The sequence below is a fragment of the Rhinatrema bivittatum genome, chromosome 2, assembly GCF_901001135.1.
Source record: "Rhinatrema bivittatum chromosome 2, aRhiBiv1.1, whole genome shotgun sequence".
In the NCBI taxonomy this organism is placed as follows: domain Eukaryota; kingdom Metazoa; phylum Chordata; class Amphibia; order Gymnophiona; family Rhinatrematidae; genus Rhinatrema; species Rhinatrema bivittatum.
In genome coordinates this window covers 671,519,533-671,546,849 of record NC_042616.1, presented here as the reverse complement: position 1 = coordinate 671,546,849, position 27,317 = coordinate 671,519,533, and the positions used below count along the sequence as shown (strand labels likewise).

The 27,317-nt window shown below is 44.2% G+C and overlaps 1 protein-coding gene across 1 annotated transcript in view; it reads right to left on the bottom strand.

Annotated features, from left to right (window-relative positions):
• Window positions 1-2,883: 2,883 nt before the first annotated feature.
• The window catches only part of GDAP1 (ganglioside induced differentiation associated protein 1), a 52,510-nt gene continuing 28,076 nt past the window's right edge, over window positions 2,884-27,317 (bottom strand). The window contains exons 5-6 of the mRNA XM_029591500.1: window positions 25,520-25,634; window positions 2,884-4,460 (exon numbers count right to left, since the gene is read on the bottom strand). Of these exons, the coding sequence (XP_029447360.1) occupies window positions 4,078-4,460; window positions 25,520-25,634 (498 nt within the window). The 3' untranslated portion in view covers window positions 2,884-4,077. The remainder of the gene's footprint in view (window positions 4,461-25,519; window positions 25,635-27,317) is intronic.

Genomic DNA, 27,317 nt, shown 5'->3' with positions numbered 1-27,317 from the left:
AAGCTTGAATCACACAACACTACAGAGAGGAGATTATTATACAATGATAAACACACACACACCCCCCCGAATCCTGCCATCTACTGGCCAGTCCCCAGAACACACCTGGCTAGACCATTATTACCTTCTGCACAGGGTGATAGGATCATACCATTCTAGTACAATTAGTAACAACTGTTACACATGTGGTAAAACCCAACTAGATTAGCCTTATAACTAAGAACCTTCATTTTCAGTTTTTATTTTTATCTTTTGTGGGAATTTCAATATTATAACAAAAACAATCTGTGGGGAAAAGACTTTTCTACTGATTTTTCTCCTGTCTGGTATAAGAAAGCCATTTTTCCAATGCTCTTTGTCTTGTTATAACATTGAAATTTCCCAGGAAAACTGAAATAGAAAAATGATGGACTTGTGATGAAATCAGGTGTCAACCCAAATTATTGTTTGAGTTTGCTCAAATTGGAATGCAGCTTTAATGTACCTGGGAATATTCACCCAGATAAATGATAGGGGTGTACAGGGAAAAATAAATGTGTTTCCTTTTTTTGTTCCTTTTAGTTTTGTTTCATTTACCATGGGCTAAAACCATTTAGGGGCCAATTTACTAAGCCACATCTAAACTGCTTGTATTTTGTCGTTCACCTTCACTGTCTTGACTTTCTTTTATCTCAAACTGTTCTGGATCCACTACAGTTTGGCTTTCCTCCTCTACATTCCTCAGAAAATGCTTTCACCAGAGTCTCCAGTGACCTCTTTATGGCCAAAGCCAAGATTCTTTACTCAGTCATCATCCTCCTTGATCTCTGTGCTGCTCTCAACACCATTGAACACTATCTACATTTTGACACACTGTTTTAAATGATTTGGGGACTCTGCTCTATTTTGGTTTACTTCTTACCTCTCCCATCAAAAGTCGCTCTTATCTGTGCCCTTCTCCTCCACCTCCAACTCCCAACTCCGTGCTTTCCACTTTGCTGCACTGTATGCTTGGAATAGATTTTCAGAGTCAGTATGTCACTTATTTATTTGATTTATATTCCATCATGCTCCCTCTCTGGCCATATTCAAATCCAATTCATAAACTCACCTTTTTGAAACAACTTTTAAACCACTTCTCTGCAATAATTATATTTCCTATAGACTAGTTTGTCATGTATGTTTGTCTTGACTAGCCAATAATTACATGGAGCTTGGAATGTCTCTTATATGTATCTCTAAGTGTTGTGTCATGCTGAGTAGCATTTTAGAAATTACAAATAATAGTTGTAGTAAGATTTTTCCTTCCCTTTACCTACCCATGCTATTTCTTTTCTTTGTTTCTCTTTCTTCAGTTCTTCTCTTATTGGCCATTCTGTTCTATCTTACCTCATCCTCATCTCTACTTCCAACATCACCTCCTCTCAATGACTTATTTTGGATCGCACCCACCTCCCATCTTCACCTAATCTTCCTCTTTCTCCTTCTGCATTCCTCCTCAGCCTCTCCCTTCACAAACTCTTCTCCCTTGTCCACATTTTGTCTTCCTCTATCCGACACCACCCCATCTTCTCTACCTTCTATTTTCTCTTTTCCTTTCCATCCAATACGCTTACCTTTGCTATACTTTCCCTCTCTCCCTCTCCCTGCCACACCTCCCTTCATACCACTGAACCATAGATGATGGCAACAATAGGAGATGTCTTCCTGAAAATCCTGATCACTGCCACAGCCCCTCAAAATGTCTGCAGCCTGAGAGGGAGAGGACAGGCTTCAGCAACAATTATAGCTCTTCCCAAGAATGATGGCAGGGCAGAGAGTGAAAGGCTGTTGCCACAGCTTCTCATGATGGAGAGAGAAGGAGAGGATGGGATAGTTTTGGACTGCTACCACAGCTTCTTCCAAGAGCAGTGGCCCAGGGGGAAGAGGATGATTCTGGGTGACCACGGCCATTCCTCCTCCTGATGTCAGTAGCCCTTGAGGGGCTCACTTCTGTGAGCTGTGGTGCTCCTTTCAAAAGTAGTGGAAGTAGCCACAGAGTCAGACAAAAGCGCATACCTCCATCAATGCTATTCCCACCTCCTCCCACAGCTTACTGGTCAGACATTCTTCTGCTATGCAATAAGCAGCAGCAGTTAGGAGCAGCACAGGAAAGTTAATCATTTCTTGCCTGCTTCCACAACCATTCACAGAATAAACCGGTCCAAATCCAGGTAGCTTTTAAAACTCAACCTAAATGTCCCCCACATGTCCTTAAAAGAGGACACATCTGGAAACCCCAGATGCCAGGAACATTATCCTGAGGATCCTGATCCTTGGACTTCTCCCATCCCAGAACAAGAACAAACAGCTTCATGAATATGCACTGGTACTCAGTTCCCAAAACCTACACACCGATAAGAGATAAATTACATTGGTGAGCAAGTTGCATGGTATACTTTCATTATTTAGATGCATGCAGGTCATACATGAGAAATCACTAGCCAAAGTATGCCCGTCAAAATTTTGCATGTGCAGTGGGTGGTCATGAAGTTCCTTTGCTATATTTGTTTTTTTCTGTGTTTAAAAGTGACCATAGCTATCAGGATTGTTTTATCTTCCATGGCAAAACCTCCAATTTAAGATGTTAAATCCCTTATACAGATATAAGCAGTCAAATGATGATACTTGATGTGGAAACTTGCTCATTTGATGTTCAGTCACAGAAATGTGAAAGTTTAAAATGTTCCTTCACTGGATTCCCAAGCTGTGCATTAAAGCACACTGACATCTGGCGGTCATTTCAAGATCCTCCTGTTTCATATACTAGACTGGTGCTGGCACACAGTGAGCAGTGTATGTCAACCCCCCAGCGAACCCCTCCCCTCCCCTAAGTAGCACAGGATGTGAAAAGAAACACAAGAACAACATTAAGTAATTTATTTTGGTGACAGCAGAAAATAAGAGAGCCAGTGCAAAATTAAGACAATCAGTTTTGTCAAGAAAAAGCACCCTTTAGATGTGTCTATATATCAGCAAGTAACTATACAGAGTATATGAACCTGAATAAATCCTTTTCAAATGTATACTTTATTCAGCTTTTATCCCTGCCCCCCTTTTTCACTCAAAAAAGCATGACGTTGTACAGTGATGGTTTAGCATTAATTATAGCCTTTAGATGTAGACATTGTGGAATCTGCCAGACAGAAAAAAACATAGCTAAACCACACTCTGTTAAAGAGGTACTGTCCACCTTATAGTGGACTCAGTAAAGAAAGTGAGGCTGCATGCCAGTTTTCTGTGGTAGTAATGTAAAATTATAGCACCGCCATAGCAGAGCTGCAAGCAATGCTAATAGCGTGCAGCCACTGGTTGTCTGGCTTATGAAAATAAAAGTTTGGTTCAAAAAATAAACCCAGCATTAAGTTCTGTCAGCTCCCAAGTTAACTTAAAGGAGCCAAAAAAAAGCCCATGGGAATTCTGATAGTGTCCCATGAGCAACACAAGAGAGACAATTGAAGCTGCCTGCACATGGGCATTGGTACAGGAAAAAAGCCTAAGATACAGAATTTTCAACTGCTGTGACACAGTATAGCTGCCAATAATCCATGGCTGACTACAATTTTTTGGGGGGTTTTTTTTTTGGATACTCATGGTTTTCTCGCCGGTGCTGAATTGTGATTACACAATGCACTGACAGAGTCTGCAAAAACTTCCGTTTTCTAACTGGCAAAGGTTCATACAACAGATAGTGTGGGACATGTTGTAGCTCAAGGGATCTCAGCATAATAAGGCCTTGACGAGAGCTGGGTCAGGACTGGAAACTGGATTATATCTGATCATGTCTTCTCCCACACTGCATAAACATTTTCAATTAATAAAAGCATATCACAATCAGGAGACTCTGGAGCAGAGGGGAGTCAATACATATGACCCTTTATTTTTAATCTTCTACATATGCAGTCACAATGATAGTGCAGCATTTTCACATTAAACCAACAGTTTACCAGCATTTCACCTATATATATATAGAAGTCTAATAAATGATGTAGTGTAAGACACATATAGTACATATGTTTATTATGCAACTTTTTCACACAACCAAATTAAGATAATAGGCTACAAATGTTGTTGTCTTATTCTCATTGATAACAATACATTGGCAAGCCTCTTCCTAACACTCATGAAAAGAAGGTATCCAGCTCCTGCAAGTAAGCCAATCACAAAAGTAGAACCGAGAACCGAAGGTGCTCTTTTCTTTGCCACCCGGAATGCAGTTGGTAAAACTGCAGAGATTAATATGTTATTGACGTTACCCAGCACTTTCTTGAAGGCCTTTCTCTTCAAGATGCGCTCATAATAGGCTTCCAGGTTGGGACGTTTCCCATTCCCCCAGTTTCTTCTCGCAAATCCAAGGAACTTCAATCGATGTAATGTGACAGCAAGTGACACATCTGCCAGGCTGAAGAACTGACCACAAAGCCAAGGCTCATGTCCTTCCTCTAATCAAATGAAGTGACACAAGAATTAGGAGCTCATGATGGCCATCATATAGAATTCTACTGGAAAATCTTTAAGGAAAGCAAATTAATTTCTTTTAAAGACAAGTGTGTTCTAGAGGCAGGCGCCTAGGCCCAGCAATTAGTGCTGTGCAAGAGATCCTGCTGAGTTTGGAAGTGATTTTAATCTCTCACTACTCAGACTCACTGGGAATAAGATTATTGAGATTGTTTTCAGTCCCTGCGGAGGATGTGGTTCGTATTGCTCTTCATCACATAATGTCATGCTAACAACACAGCTGAGAGAAGATAAGAGTGACAGGAGAAGAGGGGAAAGGAGAACATTGGGTACAAGAAAAAAGTACATCAAAATCTTAGGCTTCCTATCACAATAAATCAGCAACAATGTAGTTTCCCACTGTTGAAGACATCTTTGTGATGATGCTAGTCACAAGAAAGATGACACCGTATACATTTGAATATCACAGAATAAGGTCATGCTCTCCAACTCTGACTCTCAGTGATCTACAGTGTCTTGCATAGCTGGGTTTTAAGATAAATCCAGGACCATATTAAGAATTTAGGAGCCCTGGCATAGAAAATTCCAGATCCCTCAACCCACCTATAATATATAAAATCTAACTTTTTCATATCATCTATATAAATCTAAATATTTGAGGTAAAAATCAAAATTATAAAACATATACAATATATATATAGTATCTACATAATGCATATTTCTGTAATTTTCTTTTTATCCCTTTCTAATTCTTCCAATATACGCCTGCTCATTTTTTCTTCCTCCCTTTTACCTCCAAGTTGCCCTTCTCTCTCTCTCTCATTCTCTCTCTCTCTCTTTTTCTCTCTATCTCTCTCTGAGTCCAGGGCAACACTGGACCTCAGCTCAACATTTTTTCCTGCACTCAGGCTCTACATCTGTCTTTTGGGGTACATGCACTCAATGGATCATTGCAGGTGGCTCTTCTACCTTTCTCACGGCTGGAGCAGACATCTTTATCTTCATCTTTATTATTACTTATGAGTCATCTACTACCAAAGTGCTAGGCGATGTACAATCAAACATACATAATTGTAAAAATGCATTAGAAAAACACAGAATCAATAAGTCATAATAAAACAGATCAAACAGACATAGCAAAATCAATAAAACAGAACAGCCCATAAAATTACAAATAAGCCTGCCTGGATAAAAAGGTTGTTAACAATAAAAAGGTTTTTAACATCCTGCTCCTTTCCCTCTCTCAGGGTTGGGGAATGCACTGAGCCTTAGTTCAGTTTCTTTTCCCATGCATCGCAAAGGTGGGCCCACTGGGCAGGTCGTCACAGATGGCTTCTTTCTGCCAGGGTCCAGAAGCAGATGAGCTGCTCCGCTCCCTCTCTCAGGAGCCAGAGATGATACTGATTCATAATGGCTGGCCTTCTTTCTGGACCAGGACCAGGTCAGCAAGTGCTTTCCTTACTCTGTCTAGGAGTGGTGTAGAGTCAGACCTTCCACGTCCCTGTTTCTCCGTGCCTCTGCCCTCTGACATTCCTCTAGAATGTTGTCTCTGTCTTGCCCGATCTCCCTGTTATCAGCCCCTTTTCTTACTCTCTCCATCAGCCTCTCTTCAATTTTTTTTAGCACTGCTTCCCTGTGCTATATATTTCAAAACTGCTTGATTATGTTTTCACATTTAAAATATTTTGATTTTCTCTTTAAACAGTTTGATCTGATCAGTGACTATATTATTGTCACATTATCCCTGAATGTCCCCTGCACCACCTGTTTGTAACTAGCTAAATCTTATGGAGGTAACAAGCCGCCCGGACAAAATTAGACAGGGAATGAGGAAGGGAGTAATTTTCAAATTGCATATTTTATTAGGATAACTCCAAAAATTATCTGGACAAAACCCTTATAATACTGAACTCAGAAGGCAATTTTTAAAACCATTTCCACAGGTAAAATGGGGTATTTTAAAATTGCAGGTAATATTACACAGAAAAAATCTTATCAGATGAAATAAAAATATTCAAAATGATCTATTTTTAAAAGGCTTGTATTGGTTGGTCACATTGTTGTGTCTGTCTGTGGTCATAAGAACAGAAGATCTGCCATACTGGGTCAGACCAAGGGTCCACCAAGCCCAGGATCCTGTTTCCAACAGTGGCCAGTCCAGTTCACAAGTACCTGGCAAGTACCCAAACATTAGATAAATCACAAGCTACTATTGCTTATTAATTACCATCATAGCAGTTTATGGATTTATCTTCTAGGAACTTATCCAAAACTTTTTTAAACCCAGCTACACTTAGGGGTAGATTTTCAAACTATGCGAATAGGCCTACTTTTGCTGGCCTATTCGCAAAGTACGCTGGATTTTAGTAGATACGCGCAGAGCCGTGCATATCCACTAAAATCCTGGATCGGCGCGCGCAAGGCTATCAATTCTGTATAGCCGGCGCGCGCCGAGCCGCGCAGCCTACCCCCGTTCCCTCCAAGGCCGCTCCGAAATCGGAGCGGCCTCGGAGGGAACTTCCTTTTGCCCTCCCCTCACCTTCCCCTCCCTTCCCCTACCTAACCCACCCACCCGGCCCTGTCTAAGCCCCCCCCTTACCTTTGTCGGGGGATTTACGCCTCCCTCTGGGAGGCGTAAATCCCCGCGCGTCAGCGGGCCTCCTGCGCGCCGGGACGCGACCTGGGGGCGGGTCCGGAGGGCGCGGCCACGCCCCCGGGCCGCCCCGGGCCGTAACCACGCCTCCGGGTCCGCCCCCGAAACGCTCCCGGCACGCCCCCTAAACACCGCGCGGTTCGGGCCCGCCCCTGACACGCCCCCCTCGGAGAACCCCGGGACTTACGCGAGTCCCGGGGCTCTGCGCGCGCCGGTAGGCCTATGTAAAATAGGCTCACCGGCGCGCAGGGCCCTGCTCGCCTAAATCCGCCCGGTTTTGGGCGGATTTAGGCGAGCAGGGCTCTGAAAATCCGCCCCTAAATGTTGTAACCACATCCTCTGGCAATGAATTCCAGAGTGAAAAAGAATTTTCTTCGATTTGTTTTAAATGAGCTACTTTCTATCTTCATGGTCCTTCTATTATCTGAGAGAGTAAATAACCGTGGCACCCTGAACAATGGAAGGTGCACTGTGGAAAGACAATATGCTCTGTCACACAACACTCGGGCATACAAACACACATAGGCATATACACGTGCACATAGACCACACTCAAATACAGAGCCATGTACACACACACATATACACACACAGAGACTCCCGAGCGGGCTCCCACATATACACACACACAGGTTCCCAAATCCATAAACACACTCAAGCTTCAAAATATACACACATACAGATAAACATACACACAGGCTCCTTTGCCCCGTCCTTTATTGTATTTTCGATGCACTAAGAGACAGTTTAAAATGTGTCTCATAGAACACCGCAGTTGTTTCAACTATGTCTGACTGGAAGACCTATCGTTCCTCATTAGATCTGTTGTCAACATAAATTTGAACAATTAATTGAGTTGTGATAGAACAAGTTCAAGAGCATTGATGTCTTAGAGATGTGCAGAGCATTTTGAATTTTAAAAAGCAATACAAACTTGCAATTACTGTTCATAACATGTTAAATAATATTTCCTCTCCCTGGACTTCCTCCACATTGATACTGTATACACCATCCTGCTCCTTGTGATCTTTTGGCCAAGATCTATTTGACATACCTTCAGCAAGGCTCGCTCATTTAGTTATTTATTTATTTATTAAAGAGCTTTTATATACCGATATTAGTAGGTACATCATATCAGTTTACATCAAACAATAGAGAGTACAATGAACAGGGAGAGGGGAAGGAGGGACAACAAAACTAACAATGTGCAACAACGGTGCTGCAGATGGAAGAGGCTCTATTATTGAGCCAGAAGGGAGAGCTGAAAAAGGTAACATAATTAACATAATATAATTAACATATTTAACATAATAACATTATTGGCATAATTATCATGAATAGCTGGAATGGCATGGGGTTTACTGTGGGAGGGAAGAAATGGCGAGGAAGGGTGTCTGGAACTGGTCTGTTGGGAGGGAGAAGGAGGCATAATGGAGAGTCCTAGATCTAGTCTGGATGTGCCTGGTGGAAGAGCCAGGTCTTTTTGAAACCAGAGAACAGGGTTTTTCCACTGCTGCCCCTACTTTCTGGCAGTAGAAGAGGATTGGAAGGCTCATCTGCATACTGCTCCCAGCATCCCCCGGGAGAGGACTTCAGAGATCACAGCGAGCTATCCAGGCTTTGAACTCCACACCCCCAGCTTCCAGAGGCCCCGCACCCTTTGCAGTAGAAGAGGACCAGAAGGCTCATCTGCATACTGCTCCCAGCATTCACTGGGAGAGGACTCCAAAGGTCTCAGCAAGCGATCCAGGCTTTAAACTCCTCAGCCCCAGCTTCCAGAGACCCTGCACCCTTTGCAGTAGAAGAGGAATGGGAGACTCATCTGCATACTGCTCCCAGCATCCCCCAGGAGAGGATGCCAGAGGTCACAGAGAGCGTTCCAGGCTTTGAACTTCACACCTCCAGCTTCCAGAGGCCTTGCACCCTTTACAGTAGAAGAGGACTGGAAGCACGCCATTAGGAATGGAAATCTCAAACCTTTCAATCCTTTGAGTGAAGAACTTAATGGTGGATGAAGAGGATTGGTAATTACAGCTTTGGGAAATCTTAGGACTTAAAAAAGTTTGGAGAGAGGTGAAATAGTGGGATATATTCTTTAGAGTTTGTTGTGCCTGAGATAATAAGCAAGTCAGAGGGAGTTAATTCCAGTGTCTGTCTTTCCCACCCACCCACCCCTAGCTCAACCCTTGATTTTTGGGAAAGACATACTTTCTCATTAAAAATCAATCAGGTTCTTATCTAAATCATACTATTGCACCAGCCCTTATTGAGAGTTTAATCATCCCTTGTACGACACTAGCAGATTAATTAGTAAATACACCTGTAAATTTAAAGTACTCTAACTCCAACTCCCTTAGCAACGTAAACTTAACTAGGAACTCAACAAAATTAAGATGAAGGCAGCAGTGCGGCAGCAAAAGGGGGGCTTTCCAGTCTTTTGCATTGACTGTCATATGCATGATTTTTACCTGCTGGTGAGAGATTGTATGGGTACACCTGGTGAAAGAGCTCCTGGCTCTCATAGAACAAGTCTGATCTCTGGAGGCTAAAGTGGCAGACCGCTTAGATCCACAATAGCTTGTATAGGCGGTATAGAAAAGCTTTTAAATAAACAAATAAATAAATAAGACCTGGAGGAGCTGAGGCAGACAGAGAGGTACATTGATGAGACCTTCAGGGACATAGTAGCCAAGTCCCAAATCCAGTTTGGCAGCCCCAGTTGTTACGCGCGCTGGCCACGGCAGACCCACGGCTCGGCCCCCTCACCTCTTTCAGAGTAATCCAGTGCCTGGTCCCTCATCTCTGGCGGCTGTGGGCCACTGGCTCCGTCCTTGAGCTGCCCCTGGTGCCTCTGGCTCTGCTACTGCTCCCGGCGCTCTGCATCAGGCCTCTCCATGTGGCCCACGGAAAGACGGTGTTCCAAATAGAGCTGTGCTCTTCCCTAGGCACATGCGCGCGCACAACCAGACCTTAAGTAGGGCCCGTGGCAGGAACCTAGCCGCAGGCCCTGGATGATGATATCAGCAGAGCTCCGGTATATAAGGCCGGGCCCCGCTACCTCAGATTGCCTTTGCAACAGGTCCCCTCGCTTGTACAGTGCTCGTTGCTTCTACAGTTCCTGGTTCCTGATCCTGAGTATCCTTGTTCCTGTTTCCTCGTTCCTCTGTTCCTGTTCCTTCTTCTCCCCTTTGGATTGCTGACCTGGTTCGACCTCTGCATTGCCTGACTACTTTGTTGCCTTTCTCCATTCCCAGACCTCTGCATTGCCTGACTACTCCATTGCCTTTCTCCAGCCCCGGACTTCTGCATTGCCTGACTACTCCGTTGCCTCTCTCCAGTCCTGGACTTCTGCTTCGTCTGACCATCCACTTGCTTCTCTCCTCAGCAAGAATTCAGCCTTGCTTGCCAATGGTTCCAGATTGCTGCTAGCCCTAAACCCAGCTTGCTCAACGACGCCTCTTCAGCCCTTGTTCTGGACGTGGCTTATTCAGGCTTCGGCCTGCTCTTGCTTGGGCACCCCTGTCTGACTGTGTTCTTATTGGAGCCCAGGTCTCCAGGACTCCGCCTCATCTAGTACAGACTGATACCTTCACCTGTTGCAGCCTCTGAGCTGACCTCGATCCATCCATCGACAACCACCGACAGAGGCCACCTAAGTCCAGCCGGCCCCGGCACCCAAAGGCTCAACCCGTGGGGAACAAGGGCTGGTATTGGTGAAGCGTCAGCCGGCCTCCATCCATCAGCCCTCTCTGCCTGCCTACGGGTAGCGTCAACCCCACCTCGGCCCAAGGGTCCACCTCTGGTGCAACAACGCTACTGCCTTGGATCAGAAAGGTCTACTGGCTGGAGAACATCACCCTGGTATAGCAAGAAGTGATCCTGTTGCAAGGACCTGCTCTCCAGGTGATGCATTGTCCTCTAGCACTCAGGACAAATCTCCCAAGGTTATTATCCAGGAGGGACAGGATAGGACAGCCATCATAGTTGGTGATTCAATTATTAGAAATGTAGATAGCTGGCTGGCTGGTGGATGTGAGGACTGCCTGGTAACTTGCCTGCCTGGTGCAAAGGTGGAAGCCCTCATGCATCACCTAGATAGGATTATAGACAGAGCTGGGGAGGAGCTGGCTGTCGTGGTACATGTGGGCACCAATGACATGGGAAAATGTGGCAGAGAGTTTCTGGAAGCCAAATTTAGGATTTTAGGTAGAAAGCTGAAATCCAGAACTCCAGGGTGGCATTCTCTAAAATGCTTCCTGTTCCATGAGCAGGTCCCCAGAGGCAGACAGAGCTCTGGAGTCTCAATGCATTGTTGTGTTCTGTGCCCATGGACGGCCATGGGCGCGGCCCCCTACCATGCCCACGGCGGCGACTCACCACGGGAGTTCCGAGAGAAGCCCCAGATCCAACGTCCCTCGCTCCGACATGGACCCCGGTGCTGGTCGCCAGGTGGGGAGCCATCCCTGCTCCTCCCTCGCGGTGTCCAGCGACGTTTCCTCCGTGGAGGAAATCCAAGATGGCCGCCGCCATCCTTAGGCGTGAGGCCATGCCCCCTTCTCAGATTTAAAGGGACCTGATCCCTTTAACTAGACTCACCTGTTTCCTATGAGCCAGAGCAGAGGAAGTATAAAAGGAGACTTCCTCTGCTCATTCCTTGACTTGGCAACTTCCATGGTTAAACAGGTCTGCTTGCTTTGGTGAGTTCTTGTGCTTTGGATCCTTGTTCCTGTTTCGTCTTAGTGTTCCTGGTTCCTGACTTCGGATCGGCTAGCGGTGATTCCTGGTGTGTGACTTTGGATCGGCTAGTGGTGATTCCTGGTATTGACTTCGGATTGGCAAGCGGTGATTCTCTGGTGTGTGACTTCGGACTGGCAAGTGGTGATCCCTCGGTGTGTGACCTCGGACTGGTAAGCGACGACCCTCTGGCACTTGACCTCAGACTTCTCCTTGACCGTCGTCTCCAAGGGCCTGCCTAAGTCCCAGCAGCCCGGGTCCCTACGGGCTCCTCCCGGTGGGACTGCGGGCTTCCAGGGATGAAGCTCCAGTCAGCCCTTGCACCGAACTTCTTGACCTCTCAAAGGTCTGCCTAAGTCCAAGCGGTCCAGGTCCCTATGGGCTCCACCTGGGGGGACCGAGGACTTCCAGTGGCAAAGACACACTTCCTCCTTCGACGTCACGACTCTTCGTCTACCTCCACAGTCGCCTCTGTCTCCAGTGCTGAGGGTCAGCTGGTCACATCTTCTGTTTCTGCCTCGCCATCCGATGGGAGAACCTACAGATCTTCCTCCTAATGTATTCCATCCTCCCATCGGCCCAAGGGTTCACAGCCTGAGCATAACATGCATGGATGAGACGATGGTGCAGGGAAAAAGGATTCTATTTTGTAAGCAATTGGGGAACCTTTTGGGGAAGGGGGAGACTTTTCCGAAAGGACGGGCTGTACCTTAACCAGAGTGGAACTAGGCTGCTGGTGCTAACGTTTAAAAAGGAGATAGAGCAGCTTTTAAACTAGAATAAAGGGGAAAGCCGACTGTCACTCAGCAGTGCATGGCTTGGAAGAATATATCTTTGAAGAATACTAATGAAACAGAAGAGTTAGGGCATCCAACAGAGAGGTTCCAATAAAAGCAAGCGTAATCCATGTGCCTATAAGTAAAGAATCAACTGTGGTAAGGAATTCCAAATTATTCCTACCAACTGAAAAGCAGGTTGTTAATACAAACAAAAAACGTACTTTGAAATGTCTGTATGCCAATGCCAGAAGTCTAAGAAGTAAGATGGAAGAGTTAGAGTGTATAAGAGTAAATGATGAGATAGACATAATTGGCATCTCAGAGATCTTGTTATGGCTTGTATGTGTGTGGGCCCTGGGCCGAGCTGAGAGGAGCCCTGTGAGCCTCACCATCGGGAGGCATGGCCTTAGCCAACGTCAGACACAGCTGTGGGGTAGAGTCTTTATTACAGAACTAGAAAGAGACAGCCCGCGGAGCAGGTGAGGTAGTAGTAAAACAGTTCTGAGTAGAGATATACCCCTGAGGGATTACCCCAGAAGTAAGTGTCCAGTGATGGCCCACGGAGCGGGGTAAGCCGAGAAAGTCTCTCCAAAGTGAAGACACGGTAGTGGCCTGCAGCGCAGGGTACACAGAAGAAATCCTCACACTGAGTTGGTGTGATGGTGCCCCGAGGTATGGGAACACGAGGAAGGCCCAATAGCGATGATGCGGTAGTGGCCTGCAGCACAGGGTACACCGAGGGTATCCTCACACTGAGTTGTAAAGATGAGGACCCGAGGGACGGGTCCACGGTGAGGGTCCTGTAAAGGTGGTGCGGTAGTGGCCTGCAGCGCAGGGTACACCGAGATAGTTCCTTTCTGGAGAAGACACGGTAGTAGCCCAAGGAACGGGGTACACCGGAGAAGATTCAAAGGTGGTAGACTCAAGGTGGTCCGTAGAGTCAAGGTACTCACAAGAAGTAGTTCCTGATGAGGTCCTGAGGAATGGGAGAAGAGCAGTCAAAGGCAGAAGGCCCTCCAAGGAGCAGATAGCCAGAGACGAGGAAGGGCCCCCGAGGAGTGGGTACCCAGAGCATCTCATGCCTAAGTGCCGTCAAAGGAATTGGAAGACCATAGGAACGGAGCGGATTCAGCAACGAGGGAACTCCTTGCTAACTCGTCGATAAGCAGGGCCAGTCAGCTTAAGTACAGCAGAGCAAAGACATCATCCGGAGGGGACACCCTCGAGGTTCCCACCATGATGTGTACAAGAGTGGCGCATGCTTGCGCCTAGGTGATCCCTGAGGCAAGATGGCGGTCAGCAGCATCCACGCAATCCTGGGAACACCAGGCAGGTTGGCAATCGCTGGCAGAAGCCGCCATTCTCCCCAAAACTGACAAGGCAGCAAAGAAAGAGGTGAGCATTAGTGGTCGCAGCCATCTGCGACTGACGGGCGTAACAGATCTGATGGAAGGAGGATAACCAATGGGACAGTGCTATATCAGGGTATAAATTATATCGCAATGATAGGGAGAATCAATTTGGTGGGGGTGTGGCACTTTATGTCCAGAAGGTATAGAGTGCAACAGGATACAGATCATACAAGAGACTAAATGCTCAGTAGAATTTATATGAGTGGCAAGCCCATGTGTGTTGGGTATGAGTATAGTGATAGGCATATACTACCGTCCACCTGGCAAAATGGTCAGACAGATGATGAAATGCTAAGAGAAATCAGTGAAGCTAACCAATTTGGCAGTGCAGTAATAATGGGAGATTTCAATTACTCCATAATGTCATAATGCCTCTGTATCGCTCCATGGTGAGACCGCACCTTGAATACTGTGTACAATTCTGGTCGCCGCATCTCAAAAAAGATATAGTTGTGATGGAGAAGGTACAGAGAAGGGTGACCAAAATGATAAAGGGAATGGAACAGCTCCCCTATGAGGAAAGACTAAAGAGGTTAGGACTTTTCAGCTTGGAGAACAAATGGCTGAGGGAGGGATATGATAGAGGTGTTTAAAATCATGAGAGGTCTAGAACGGGTTAATGTGAATCAGTTATCTTTCAGATAATAGAAAGACTAGGGGCACTCCATGAAGTTAGCATGTGGCACATTTAAAACTAATCAGAGTAAGTTCTTTTTTCACTCAATGCACAATTAAACTCTGGAATTTGTTGCCAGAGGATGTGGTTAGTGCAGTTAGTGTAGCTGTGTTTAAAAAAGGATTGGATAAGTTCTTGGAGGAGAAGTCCATGACCTGCTATTAATTAAGTTGACTTAGAAAATAGCCACTGCTATTACTAGGAACAGTAGCATGGAATAGATTTAGTTTTTGGGTACCTGCCAGGTTCTTGGCCTGGATTGGCCACTGATGGAATCAGGATGCTGGGCTTGATGGACCCTTGGTCTGACCCAGTATGACATGTTCTTATGTTTTTAGGTCCAATATTGACTGGGTAAATGTAACATCAAGACATGCTACAGACAAATTTGTCCATCCAGGAATTTGTTTATTCCTAGATGGAATAAACAAATGCTTCATGGAGAAATCGGTTCAGGAACCAAGGAGAGAGGGAGCTATTTTAGATTTAATTCTTAGTGGAATGCAAGATTTGGTGAGAGATGTTACTCAAGTAGACAGTCCATCAAGCTACGTTGAGAGAACATTGTACAAATCTCATCATTGTGTCAGTTTCCTCACTCTGAAAGATATCAAATTTTCACAAGAGTGCACTGTTCTGTGTTCATATGTCTCACTCTGCATGTCAAAGTGGCCCCTAACCCCTATACTACTACCTAAACCTCACCTCGAGTTATTAGGTGGGCCTCCTATAGTAGCATAAATAGCTAACTACTAGAAGGGCCTTATAGATAGTATCTCTCTCTCTCTCTCTCTCTCTCTCTCTCTCTCTCTCTCTCTCTCTCTCTCTCTCTCTCTCTCTCTCTCCTCCCCAGTGGTTACATGTAGGAAATGCAAAAAGAACATAAGAAATTGCCATGCAATCAAGCCCAGCATCCTGTTTCCAACAGAGGCCGAACCTGGCAATTACCCAAACACTAAGAAGATCTGATGCAATTAGTAGCAGTGGCTATTCCCTAAATCAACTTGATTAATAGCAGTTAATGGACTTCTCCTCCAAGAACTTATCCAAACCTTTATTGATCCCAGTTGCACTAACCACATCCTTTGGCAACAAATTCCAGAGCTTTATTGTGCGTTGAGTGAAAAAGAATTTTCTCCAATTAGTCTTAAATGTAAGTGCATGGGTATTACTACTTTGTAGTAATACCCATGCAAAGCACTAAGATAACACACATTGCAATAAATAGGCTATTACCATAAAACACACCCCTCTTCCTATCACATGCAATACTTTGATGAATCTAGCCCAAAGTTTGTTTGTTTTTATGAATTTTTTTTTTATGTGTTTTATATCTATGTGTGATTTTGTTGTACCCCGCCCTAAACCATGGAAGGATGGTTAATAAATATTTTAAATAAATACAATTTGGCAGATATTTGTAAATATTTGTAGATATTTCAATGGACAATAATGGAACCATACAGAATGAATCGTGAACTTGAATGGAACTCTTGGATATTACATCAGTGATGAAAGTGTGAGTTGATTGGGTGGTTTAAATTAGAGGTGTGATTGGTTGCCCCAGGAGGAGGAGCTCATCCTTTAGAAATCTGTGTGCTTTTCTATTATTTGTAGAAGTAAAAGAGTAATATAAGCATTGATTAAACACCTGAGGCAGACATATGAAACACGGGACTGTGTCGGGTGCTGTTTTTGGTTCTCAAACTAAATTGAAATAATTGAAATATTTTTTTCTAAGCACACTTTTTGAAATCATAAAAAGTTTTTGTGAATTCACTTAGTTATATGAGTAAAAATGTGGGATTATAATTTTAAAAGTGTTTTTCTCTGTTAAAAAATTCAGAGTTTTCTGCATATGACTGTCTGTGCAAATCAAATATTCTTTAATGAATTTCAAAAAAGGTACAATGATGTAAAGTAGGGGTGGGCAAACATTTTTGTGCTGGGGTTACATTACAAGTTATTGAGTACCAGGAGGGCTGGAGGGTGGGACAGGGTTGGGCATGGTGGGTCCCCAGCACAGCAATCAACTCTCCACCACTTGCAGCAGGCTTACGTGCCATCATTTTTAGTACCCAAGGAGCCCCTTCAGTCATGGAGCCCCAGCATCTATCAAAATCAGATAAACCTTCATCCCAACAAGTACAAGGCTTTTTCCCAGCTAGCAGATCACCTAACCTCAATCCCAAATGAAGGTCATAAAGTATAAATAGTAAGGTGAAGACAAAAAAACTGGACTGGAGACCACTAAAAGCCAGTCTCATAGGTAGTGCAATAAATCAAAAACAGCAATATCACCATTCCTTATATAATAAAGTCAAGAAAATAAATCAATCATAATAGTAGGAAAACCATACTACTAAAAAGCATATTTCAAAACAGATGACAAATAGACCACCTAATAATTAAGAAAAATAAGGATAAAAAATGTTTAAACATTTCCCCAAAACCAATCAAATATTTCAAAATAGCAGATATAAAACACCCAATAATTAAAACCAATAAGGCCAAAAAAAAAAATTATCCCCCTCTCCATACCTAGAAACTTTTCATTTCTAGTCACCCTGAGATTGTAGACTCTCTCCTTCACAGGAATACACACAAGCAGGATCCCAATCTCTCTCTCTTTCTTTTGCAGAAACACACAAAAGAAGACTCTCAATTTTTCTCTCTCTCTCTCTCTCTCTCTCTCTCTCTCTCATTCACAAGCACACACACAAGCAGGATCCCAATCTCTCTCTCTCTCTCTTTCTTTCGCAGAAACACACAAAAGCAGACTCTCAAACTCTGTCCATCTCTCTCTCTCTTTCACAGGCACAAGCACAAGCAGGCTCCCAGTCTCTGTCTCTCACAGGCACACACACAAGCAGGCTCCCTGTCCCTGTCTCTCACAGGCACAAACCCAAGCAGGCTCCCAGTCTCTGTTTCTCACAGGTGCACACAAAATCAGGTTTCCAACCTCTGTCTCTCACACGTGCACACACAAGCAGGCTCCCAGTCTCTGTCTCTCACAGGTGCACACACAAGCACACATCCAGTCACTCTCTCTTTCACAGGCATGCATGCAAGCATGCTCCCACACAAACCCTTCTACTCTCTCTTCTAACTCCCCTCATCTTCTTCCTCCCTCCCCCTTCTACCTTCTCTCTCATTCACCTTTTAGTCATTCACCCCCTCCCCTCCACTCACCTCCTCAGTCATTCACCCCAACTTCCCTCTCAGTCACCCTCCCACTTACTCCTTTAATCTCTTCTTCCCGCTCATTCCCTCATCTCCTCCTTATCACTCATTCCCCTTTGTGTCACCCACCCCTCCTTCCCACTCATTCCCTTCCCTCTCACTCACTTCCCCCTTCCCTTTCAGTCACTCTCTCTCCTTCCCACTCACTCTCTTCCCTTTCAGTCACTTTCTTTCATATCCAATGACTTTGCTCTTCTGTGGAGAATCTGAGAATTTACTCTGAATACTAGCAATTATTATTTTCAGCTAAGATTATTACTTATAACATATGAACATAAGAAATGCCTTGCTGGGCCAGACCAAGGTCCATCGAGCCCAGCATTCTGTCTCTGACAGTGGCCAATCCTGGTCACAAGTACACGGCAGATCCGATATGGTAGATCTGATTCCTGTTAGTCACTCCCAGAGATAGCAATAGCTTTCGTTAGTCTCTGTGGGCTAACAATATTTTAAGGACTTTTCCTCCAGGAACTTGTCCAAACCTCTTTTAAACCCCACTGTGCTATTGCATTGACCATGTCCTAGGGAAACAGATTCCACAGCTTGATTGTGAGCTGAGTGAAAACGTATGTTTTGTAATTTGTTTTAAATCTGCTGATTGCCAGTTTCATGGAGTGTCCTCTTGTTTTAGTGTTATTGGAAAGGATAAATAACCACCTTTTATTTATCTATTCCACCCACTCATTTTATAACCTTCTATCATGTCCTCTTTCAGCCATCTCTTTTCCATGCTGAAAAGCCATAACCTACATAGCTTCACATCACAGAGGAGCCATTCCATTCCCTTTACATTTTTTGTGCCCTCCTCTATACCAATTCTAGTTCTGCTATGTCTTTTTTTAGATGGGGTGTCCAGAATTGCATACAATATTCAAGGTGCATTCACACCATGGATCAATATAGAGACAACATGATATTTTCCATTTTATTCTTCAATGACTTTTGGATTCCTATCATTCTGTTTGCTTTTTTGACCACTACTGCATGCTGAGCTGAGGATTTCAATGTATATCCAAAAGGACTCCAAGATTCTTTTCCTGGGTGGTGATTCCCAATACAGATGCCACCACTGTGTACCTGTAGTTGCGATTACTTTTTCCTATGTTTATCACTTTGCACTTTTCCAGGCTCCTAGCCTCACATGGTCCTTCTGCAGTGAATTGCAATCTGCTGCTGTTTTAACAGCTTTGAATTATTTTGTGTCACCTGCAAATTTGATCACCTCACTCTCTTTCCTAGATCATTTATGAATACGTAAAGCATCACAAGACTCAGTACTGATCCCTGTAGTACTCCACCAAAGACCTTTCTCCATTTGGAAAACTGATCATTTAGTCCTACCCTCTGTTTCCTGTCTTTTAACCAGTTACCTATTCACAATAGGTCACTGCTTCCTATCCCATGACTTTTTAATTTCCTGAGGAGTTTCTTATGGAGGATTTCATCAGATTCATTCTGAAAATCCAAATATTGGCTCAGCTTTATCTAAATGTTTATTAATACCTTAAAAATAAAATGTAAAAGATTGGTAAGGCAAGACTTCCCTTGACTAAAACCATGTTGACTCATCCACATGAAGCATGCCTACTATATGGCCAGTGATTTTATATTTAAAAGCAGCTTCTGGGCATGAGCAAGGGCTTGTTCAGCTGCTGTGAATTCCCCTGGTTTTTACTACGGTTATCCTTCTATGATGCCGACCAAAAGAAAGAGGAAGGTGAGGGTTTTCCTCCTGAACTTACTCACTCCGCTGGCCAACAGCTTATATGTCCTCAAGGACTACCGTTCCGAGGAGCCCCACCCCCACTGTGAACCAAGGTGAAAGAGCATTTGCCTCACCAGGGGAGGAGGTTTCCCTCTGCCCCCCCTTAATCTGTGCCCACCGCCAGCCAAGAGAGATGACTTGTTTCATGAGGTTTCCGTGGCACAGTCGGATGATGCAACTGGTGTGACTTCAGTAGAAAGGGCCTGCGGGCCTTTGGAGCCAGAGCAGCAGGAAGCGTGTTCGCCGCTGGAAGTGGAAGGGAGCAAGGGCTCTGTCTCCTGCTTTCTTCTCCAGTGCCGGCTGTTGGAGGTGGGGTAGCTACAACCAGGTTTACTCCCCTGACATCACAATTGGAGCGGCCTGTCTCTGCTGGCAAGTCTCTCTTGATGCCATCTCTGCCTCACTGTGGGAACTAATAGCTGGTTTGGTAAAGCTATTAATGACTGCACTACTAAAATTGTGTTTCATGTGCGTAAATTGCTTTGAAAATTCAGCTGTCACTGGGTATGCTTGCTACTGACTTGTACTGTATATTGCACTAAATGTGTTACTTATTTATAAATTAATTACATATGTTTATATTCTGCCCTGTGAAGCTTTGTTAAGTAATTGGAATTACCAACCTGCCCACTGCACAATGAGAAGAATCTGGTATACATTTGGAAAATTGGGAGAAGGTTTACACTTTCTTCAATCAGATTTATTGGGAAAGTGAAGAAGCTAAATCATTAAGGAATTGGCTATTACAAATTTTAAAGACTTTTACTGGAGGAGTAAGTCGCAAATTTATTAATTTAAACTTGTAAATCGGTTGGATTTAACATCAAAGAGAAATTTTTAGCAACTATTAGTAAACTTAAGTTAGAAATCACTTTGCTTCCAGCAATATTATTGCTGCTATAGACTGTTGGAGATTATCGGCGCTATTTACAAGGGACTTAGGGGGCAGTGTAATTCTTTAACAACTCAAAAGGGCCTTGAAGCTAAGCTTCCCTATACACGGAACCATAAAGCCTCAGATTTATTGAATACCTTGGAGAGTTTTGCAAATAGGGTCTGAACTTTTATTGTGTGCCTTTGGGTCCATTTTCCAGATTTTTCCAACCAGGGGTTACAGGTATGCACAAAAGTTACGCCCTCCTTTATGTGGATGTGTGCACTTATGTGATCAATTACCCAAGTATTTTCAAAGCAAACTTATGCACATAAGTTCATTTTGAAAATACTCTGTAAAGTCTGTCATAGAATGTGCATGCAGATTTTACTGCCATGTGGACTGTTTGAAAATTACCCTCCCCATGACAGACTGAACAGAATATTTAAACAGTCACATTAGAAACATATGTAATGCCATACTGAGTCAGACCAAAGGTCCTTCAGTCCCAGCATCCTTTCTCTGACAGTGGCCAATCCAGGTCCAGCAGGATCCCGAAGAATATATCCACTCCAGTCCTTCTTGCTCATAACCAGGGATAAGCGATAGATTTTCCAAGTCTACATGGCTAATAATTGTGGAGAGAACCCCCATCCCCCAAATGTGATCTTCTGTTTGATTTCTAGTCACACAAGATAATCTGGGTGGGAGAGGCCTGGGGTTTATCACGGTTGATCTGTTTGGGAAATGTTTTGACTATAAGTGTAATACTATTAAATGCCCACTAGATGGCATTTTTGGGGATGTGAACAGTGTATGGGGATGTTTTAATGTGGTTTTGGCTTAAGGAGTAGTCAGCGTCCTCGTAAGGACTCCGGGTATGCGATTGTTGGAAGGTGGTTCAGTGGGAACTTCCCTTTTCTTCCTGCCCTTTATAGAATGGAGTGGGCAGAAGAAGGGACCTCCAGGATGTAGTGGCCTGGAAGAGCCATCCTGTGAGATGGTAAGCCCAGGGACCCTCCCAGTTAGGGAGTGGGGACCTGCAGGGGCTCTTCCCCTTAAGGGGAGAAGCCCAACGCTGTGAAGTAGGGAGATTTTCCTCCACCTGAGGAAATGACCAGACGATGAGGGGTTCCTCCCTTTGAGGAAAGTGGCCCGGAGGAAGGGAGTCTGGGATGATTCTGAAATGAAGAGTGCCCTAAGAGGCCCAAGATGTGGAGGATGCCGGGGAACCTACTTGCTACTGGAAGGGAGTAGTGTGGAACCTGAATGGGAAAATGGTTGACCAAGGAGTTGTGAGCAGATCCTGAGAGTGAAAAATGCATGATGTGAATTTTGGCATGGAGGATAAAAGAAACGTAAAGGTAGTGAATCCCTGTTCCATGATTAGAAGTGGCAGAGAGAGGAAGGGAAATATTGTAACCACTGGGGAGGTGAGAAATGGTATGGTGTGGAATTAAACCTTATATTCCTGTAAGTGAGGTGTTGAGAAGGAAGTTCTTGGGTAGAAGTGGTCAGTTGCTTACTCCCATCCTGGAAGTGCAGTGTATTGTACTTGTTGAAGGATTTTGATCTGACTGTTGTATCCCATTAATTCTGAGTATTCAGTATTTTAATTGTCTACCTCATCATAATTCTGTAAATAGTGACTGGCTTTATGAACCAGAAATAAAGTTAAGAGTTGAGTTTCTTCAAAACCGGTGTGACTGATTAATGTTTTTACAGTGCCAGCACGAAGCAATAGGACATGGACCGGAGTTCATAGAGGGGAAGATGTTGAAAGGTGTCCCTGTCCAGTCTAGATAGGTGCGGCCACTCCTGTCTCTATCCGGGTCCATTTCCTCATCTGCATGACTTATTAATGTGAACCCACTAAATAAATTTGGGAGTGAGATGCTCCCTTCATAAGGGAACCCTCCTATCATTTTATGTACCTGGTAAAGCAGGGAGTTACATAATGATTTATTGACTTTTGCTCCAGGAACTTCATTAACCCTTTTTAAACCTAGCTATGCTAACTGCTTTCATCACATCCTCTGGCAACAAATTTCATAGTTTAATTGTGCACAGCGTGAACAAATACTTTTTCCAATTTGTTTTAAATATGCTACCTACTAGTTTTATGGAGGAACTCCTAGTCCTAGTTCTGTTGGAAAGGGTAAATAACCATTTACTGTTTACTCATTCTACCTCTGGCCTCTATCATATCTCCTCTCAGCTGTTTCTTCTCCAAGCTGAAGAGCCCTAATCTGTAGGGGTGTGCATTCGGATTGACCGCATTAGTGAAACGCAACTCATTTTTTTTTTTTACTTAAAAAATTGATTCGACATAAACGATCGGATTTCCCACATATCGAACATAGATATGTTCGATATGTGGGAAATCGCGATTGTTGAGCCAAAATAAAAATATAAACCCCCTCACCCTCCTTAATCCCCCCCCCCCCCGACTTACCACAACTCCCTGGTGATGGAGCGGAGTAAGGACGCCATTTCTGCAATCCTTGGCGAGAAGCATGTGACGTCGGCGGCACGTCGAGTGACGCCGGCGTCACGTGATTCCCGGCTTGTTCGCGCCGGACGGCTCGTTCGGCCCAAAAAGAACTTTTGGCCAGCTTGGGGGGGTCAGGAGGCCCCCCCAAGCTGGCCAAAAGTTCTTTTTGGGCCGAACGAGCCGTCCGGCGCGAACGAGCCGGGAATCACGTGGCGCCGCGTCACTCAGACGCGGTGTCACGTGATTCCCGCCGCGTCACTCGACGTGCCACCGACGTCACATGCTTCTCGCCAAGGATTGCAGAAATGACGTCCTCACTCCTCGCTCGATCACCAGGGAGTTGTGGTAAGTCTGGGGGGGGGATTAAGGAGGGTGAGGGGGTTTAAATTTTTTTTTTGCACATATGTACATATACCCAACTCATTGGATTTTTTTTATGTCCATATTGGCCGCAAGTGGGACCCCCTTTCGGACATAAAAAATATGAACATAAAATTTTGCTCTGCACATCCCTACTAATCTGTTTAGCCTTTCCTCATAGGGGAGCTGTTCCATCCCCTTTATCATTTGGTTGCCCTTCTCTGTACCTTTTCTTGTATGCGGTTCTGGGCCAACCAGAACGGCATACAATACTCAAGGTGCAGTCACACCATGGTTCGATACAGAGGCATTATGATAGCCTCTATTTTATTTTCCATTTCTTTCCTAATAATACTAAAATTTATATTTGCTTTTTGGCCACTGCTGCACACTGGACCAAGGATTTTAAATTATGTCCACAATGATTCTCAGATCATTTTCCTGGATGGTGACACGATATGGAACCTAGCATTGTATAACTATAGTTTGGATTATTCTTCCTTATATGCATCATTTTGCACTTGTCAACATTAAATTTCATCTGCCACATAGATGCTCAATTCTCCAGTCTTATTAGCTCCTCTTCTAATTGCTCACAATCAGCTCATATTCTACTTTGAATAATTTTATGTAATTTGCAAATTTGATCACCTCCCACATCACTCCCTTTTCCAGAGTGGAGAAGTAGCTTAGTGATTGGAATAGTGGGCTATAAATCAGTGAAGCCAGAGTTCAGATCCTGCTGTTACTCCTTATGGCTTTGGGCAAGTCACTATTCCCTCCATTGGCCTAGGTACAAACTTAAAGGTGAATTTTAAAAGAGTTGCATGCATAAAAATGAGCACATGCACATACATATTTGCATAACTTCTATTTTATAAACCTCAAACATACACGTGCAAGTAATGGTACATGACTACATTTGCTCATGTAATAAAGAAGCAGACTAGGAGCAGGCCAGGGTCATTCCAGGATGGGGGCCAACATTTACGTGTATAAGGTGCTGTTTTAAAACCTGCAAACATGACGCACATACAACTGTTACCTGCACAGATTTACACCTGCTAATTATCAGGTGTAAGTCAGAATATAATTCTTTATAGGCAAATACTGACTGGGTGAGGGGTTTGGGTAAATTGGGGGGAGTGCAGGCTGAAAAACCAGGGGGTCTTGATGACCCCCTGGTGATAGAGGGAAAATTAGTGAACTAATTGGTTTAACTGGTAATTTCCTTCATGTGCACATGTTACAAAATTTGACAGTTTACATGTAAAAGCTGACAAGTTCTAAGGAAAATAAGCGAGTTAAATTTCATCATATAAGTGATTAAAATTCAGAACAGAAATATGCTTGCATAATAGAAAGTCCACTTCTCTGGATAATTTTTTACTTAAGCTGGCTGTCTAAAAAGTGCTACATAAGTAAAATAGCTGGATACGTCTTCAAAATGCTAGTTATCCATCTATCTTACTTATCTGCCTATGTAGCACATTTACTTATCCAGTTATCTTATTTAGCTGGATAAGTCAACACAGTGCTATTTAGCTGGATATTTGTTGCCACTTAACCAGATAAGTCAAAACTTACGCAGCTATGTTTAAAATACATGCCGTGTATATCCGGCTAACTTAACAAGCCTCTCCGCGGCTGAATACTGGCCCCAAGGTTTTCATTTTGCTAAACCTTTCTTATAGGAAGGGGAAAGGGTCTAGTGTCTTTCTAACCTGTTATAATTAAAGTTTCTGAATCTTGCCATCAGTTTTCCTTTCCCCCCCTGGTATTTAATGGGAATGTGAAAAGGAAAAGAGAATCATTTGGCATTTTCTCACCCTTTCCCCACCACCATTGCTATCACTAGATAAAGCCTGTACCGTTATTCATTTGTGCAGCTTGGAACAGTTTTTTTTTAGTTGGGCTTGGTGCCAATAATTAGGTATTGCATGCTGTGTTCGATTTGCTGTGTATGAATCAAAATAAATGTAGTACTAAAAGTGCCAAAAAACCGCCTCTTAGCAGATGTGGATCTATGCATACAGCTTAGAGAAACACATACCTGGTGTCTCCTCATTTCTTAACTGCAATTCAGTCTCGACCTGATCCAGAACCCTTTCCAGTTCATCAAGTATTTTCTTCAAGTACTTGACATTGTCATGATCCAGCAACTTAGACTAAAGAAATATGGGTTATTTTCTAATTATACAGTTTGATCAAAACACAGAAAACAATATTTTTAGCATTTTCAGATTATGATTAATGGCATGGAAATTATACTAGAACTTCATATTACCTTACAAAGCAAGACAAGAGGGCAAATTCATTCTGAGTAGTTGTCAGTGACAATGGATATGCTTATTGTAAACTATGTATCCAGTTTACTACAGAATCAGCTATTTTCTTGAAATGGTCTTACTTCACAAAATTAAAATGTTTTGAAATGGTTTCATTCTGTAGACTCTCCATTCAACAAGAACTCAACTCTCTCAAATTCAGGACTTAGAACAATTTCTGGGAGAAAATATATTGCATGACTTCAACAAATAAAATTAAGCACATACTCAGAAAAAAAAAACATAACTCTAATTTTGTAGATCCTCAGCAGTTGCAGCTACGTTTTCAAATCAGAAGAGGCCTTTCTGCACCAGCAGAGGCCAGAGAGAAAGGGAGGGCACCAAGAACATCCCATCCCCTGCTCCCTCACCATAGTTTTCTAATTGCTTTGTCTTTACGTTCTGTGAATAAAAGTTCTACTTATGTTATATACTCTGTCTAGGGTTTGTGTCACTATCTGTATGAAACAGGTTGTGATGTGTATGTAAGAAAGGCTACAAGTGAAGTAAGTGGTTGTGTTAGTGAGGTATAAAGAGAGGATGGGAATGATATATTGTATGGGTACACTCATTAGGGATGTGAATCGTGTCCTCGATCGTCTTAACGATCGATTTCGGCTGGGAGGGGGAGGGAATCGTATTGTTGCCGTTTGGGGGGGTAAAATATCGTGAAAAATCGTGAAAAATCGTGAAAAATCGAAAAATCGAAAAATCGAAAAACCGGCACATTAAAACCCCCTAAAACCCACCCCCGACCCTTTAAATTAAATCCCCCACCCTCCCAAACCCCCCCCCCAAATAACTTAAATAACCTGCGGGTCCAGCGGCGGTCCGGAACGGCAGCGGTCCGGAACGGGCTCCTGCTCTGAATCTTGTCGTCTTCAGCCGGCGCCATTTTCCAAAATGGCGCCGAAAAATGGCGGCGGCCATAGACGAAAAAGATTGGACGGCAGGAGGTCCTTCCGGACCCCCGCTGGACTTTTGGCAAGTCTCGTGGGGGTCAGGAGGCCCCCCACAAGCTGGCCAAAAGTTCCTGGAGGTCCAGCGGGGGTCAGGGAGCGATTTCCCGCCGCGAATCGTTTTCGTACGGAAAATGGCGCCGGCAGGAGATCGACTGCAGGAGGTCGTTCAGCGAGGGTTCCGGCGCCTCGCTGAACGACCTCCTGCAGTCGATCTCCTGCCGGCGCCATTTTCCGTACGAAAACGATTCGCGGCGGGAAATCGCTCCCTGACCCCCGCTGGACCTCCAGGAACTTTTGGCCAGCTTGTGGGGGGCCTCCTGACCCCCACGAGACTTGCCAAAAGTCCAGCGGGGGTCCGGAAGGACCTCCTGCTGTCCAATCTTTTTCGTCTATGGCCGCCGCCATTTTTCGGCGCCATTTTGGAAAATGGCGCCGGCTGAAGACGACAAGATTCAGAGCAGGAGCCCGTTCCGGACCGCTGCCGTTCCGGACCGCCGCTGGACCCGCAGGTTATTTAAGTTATTTGGGGGGGGGTTCGGGAGGGTGGGGGATTTAATTTAAA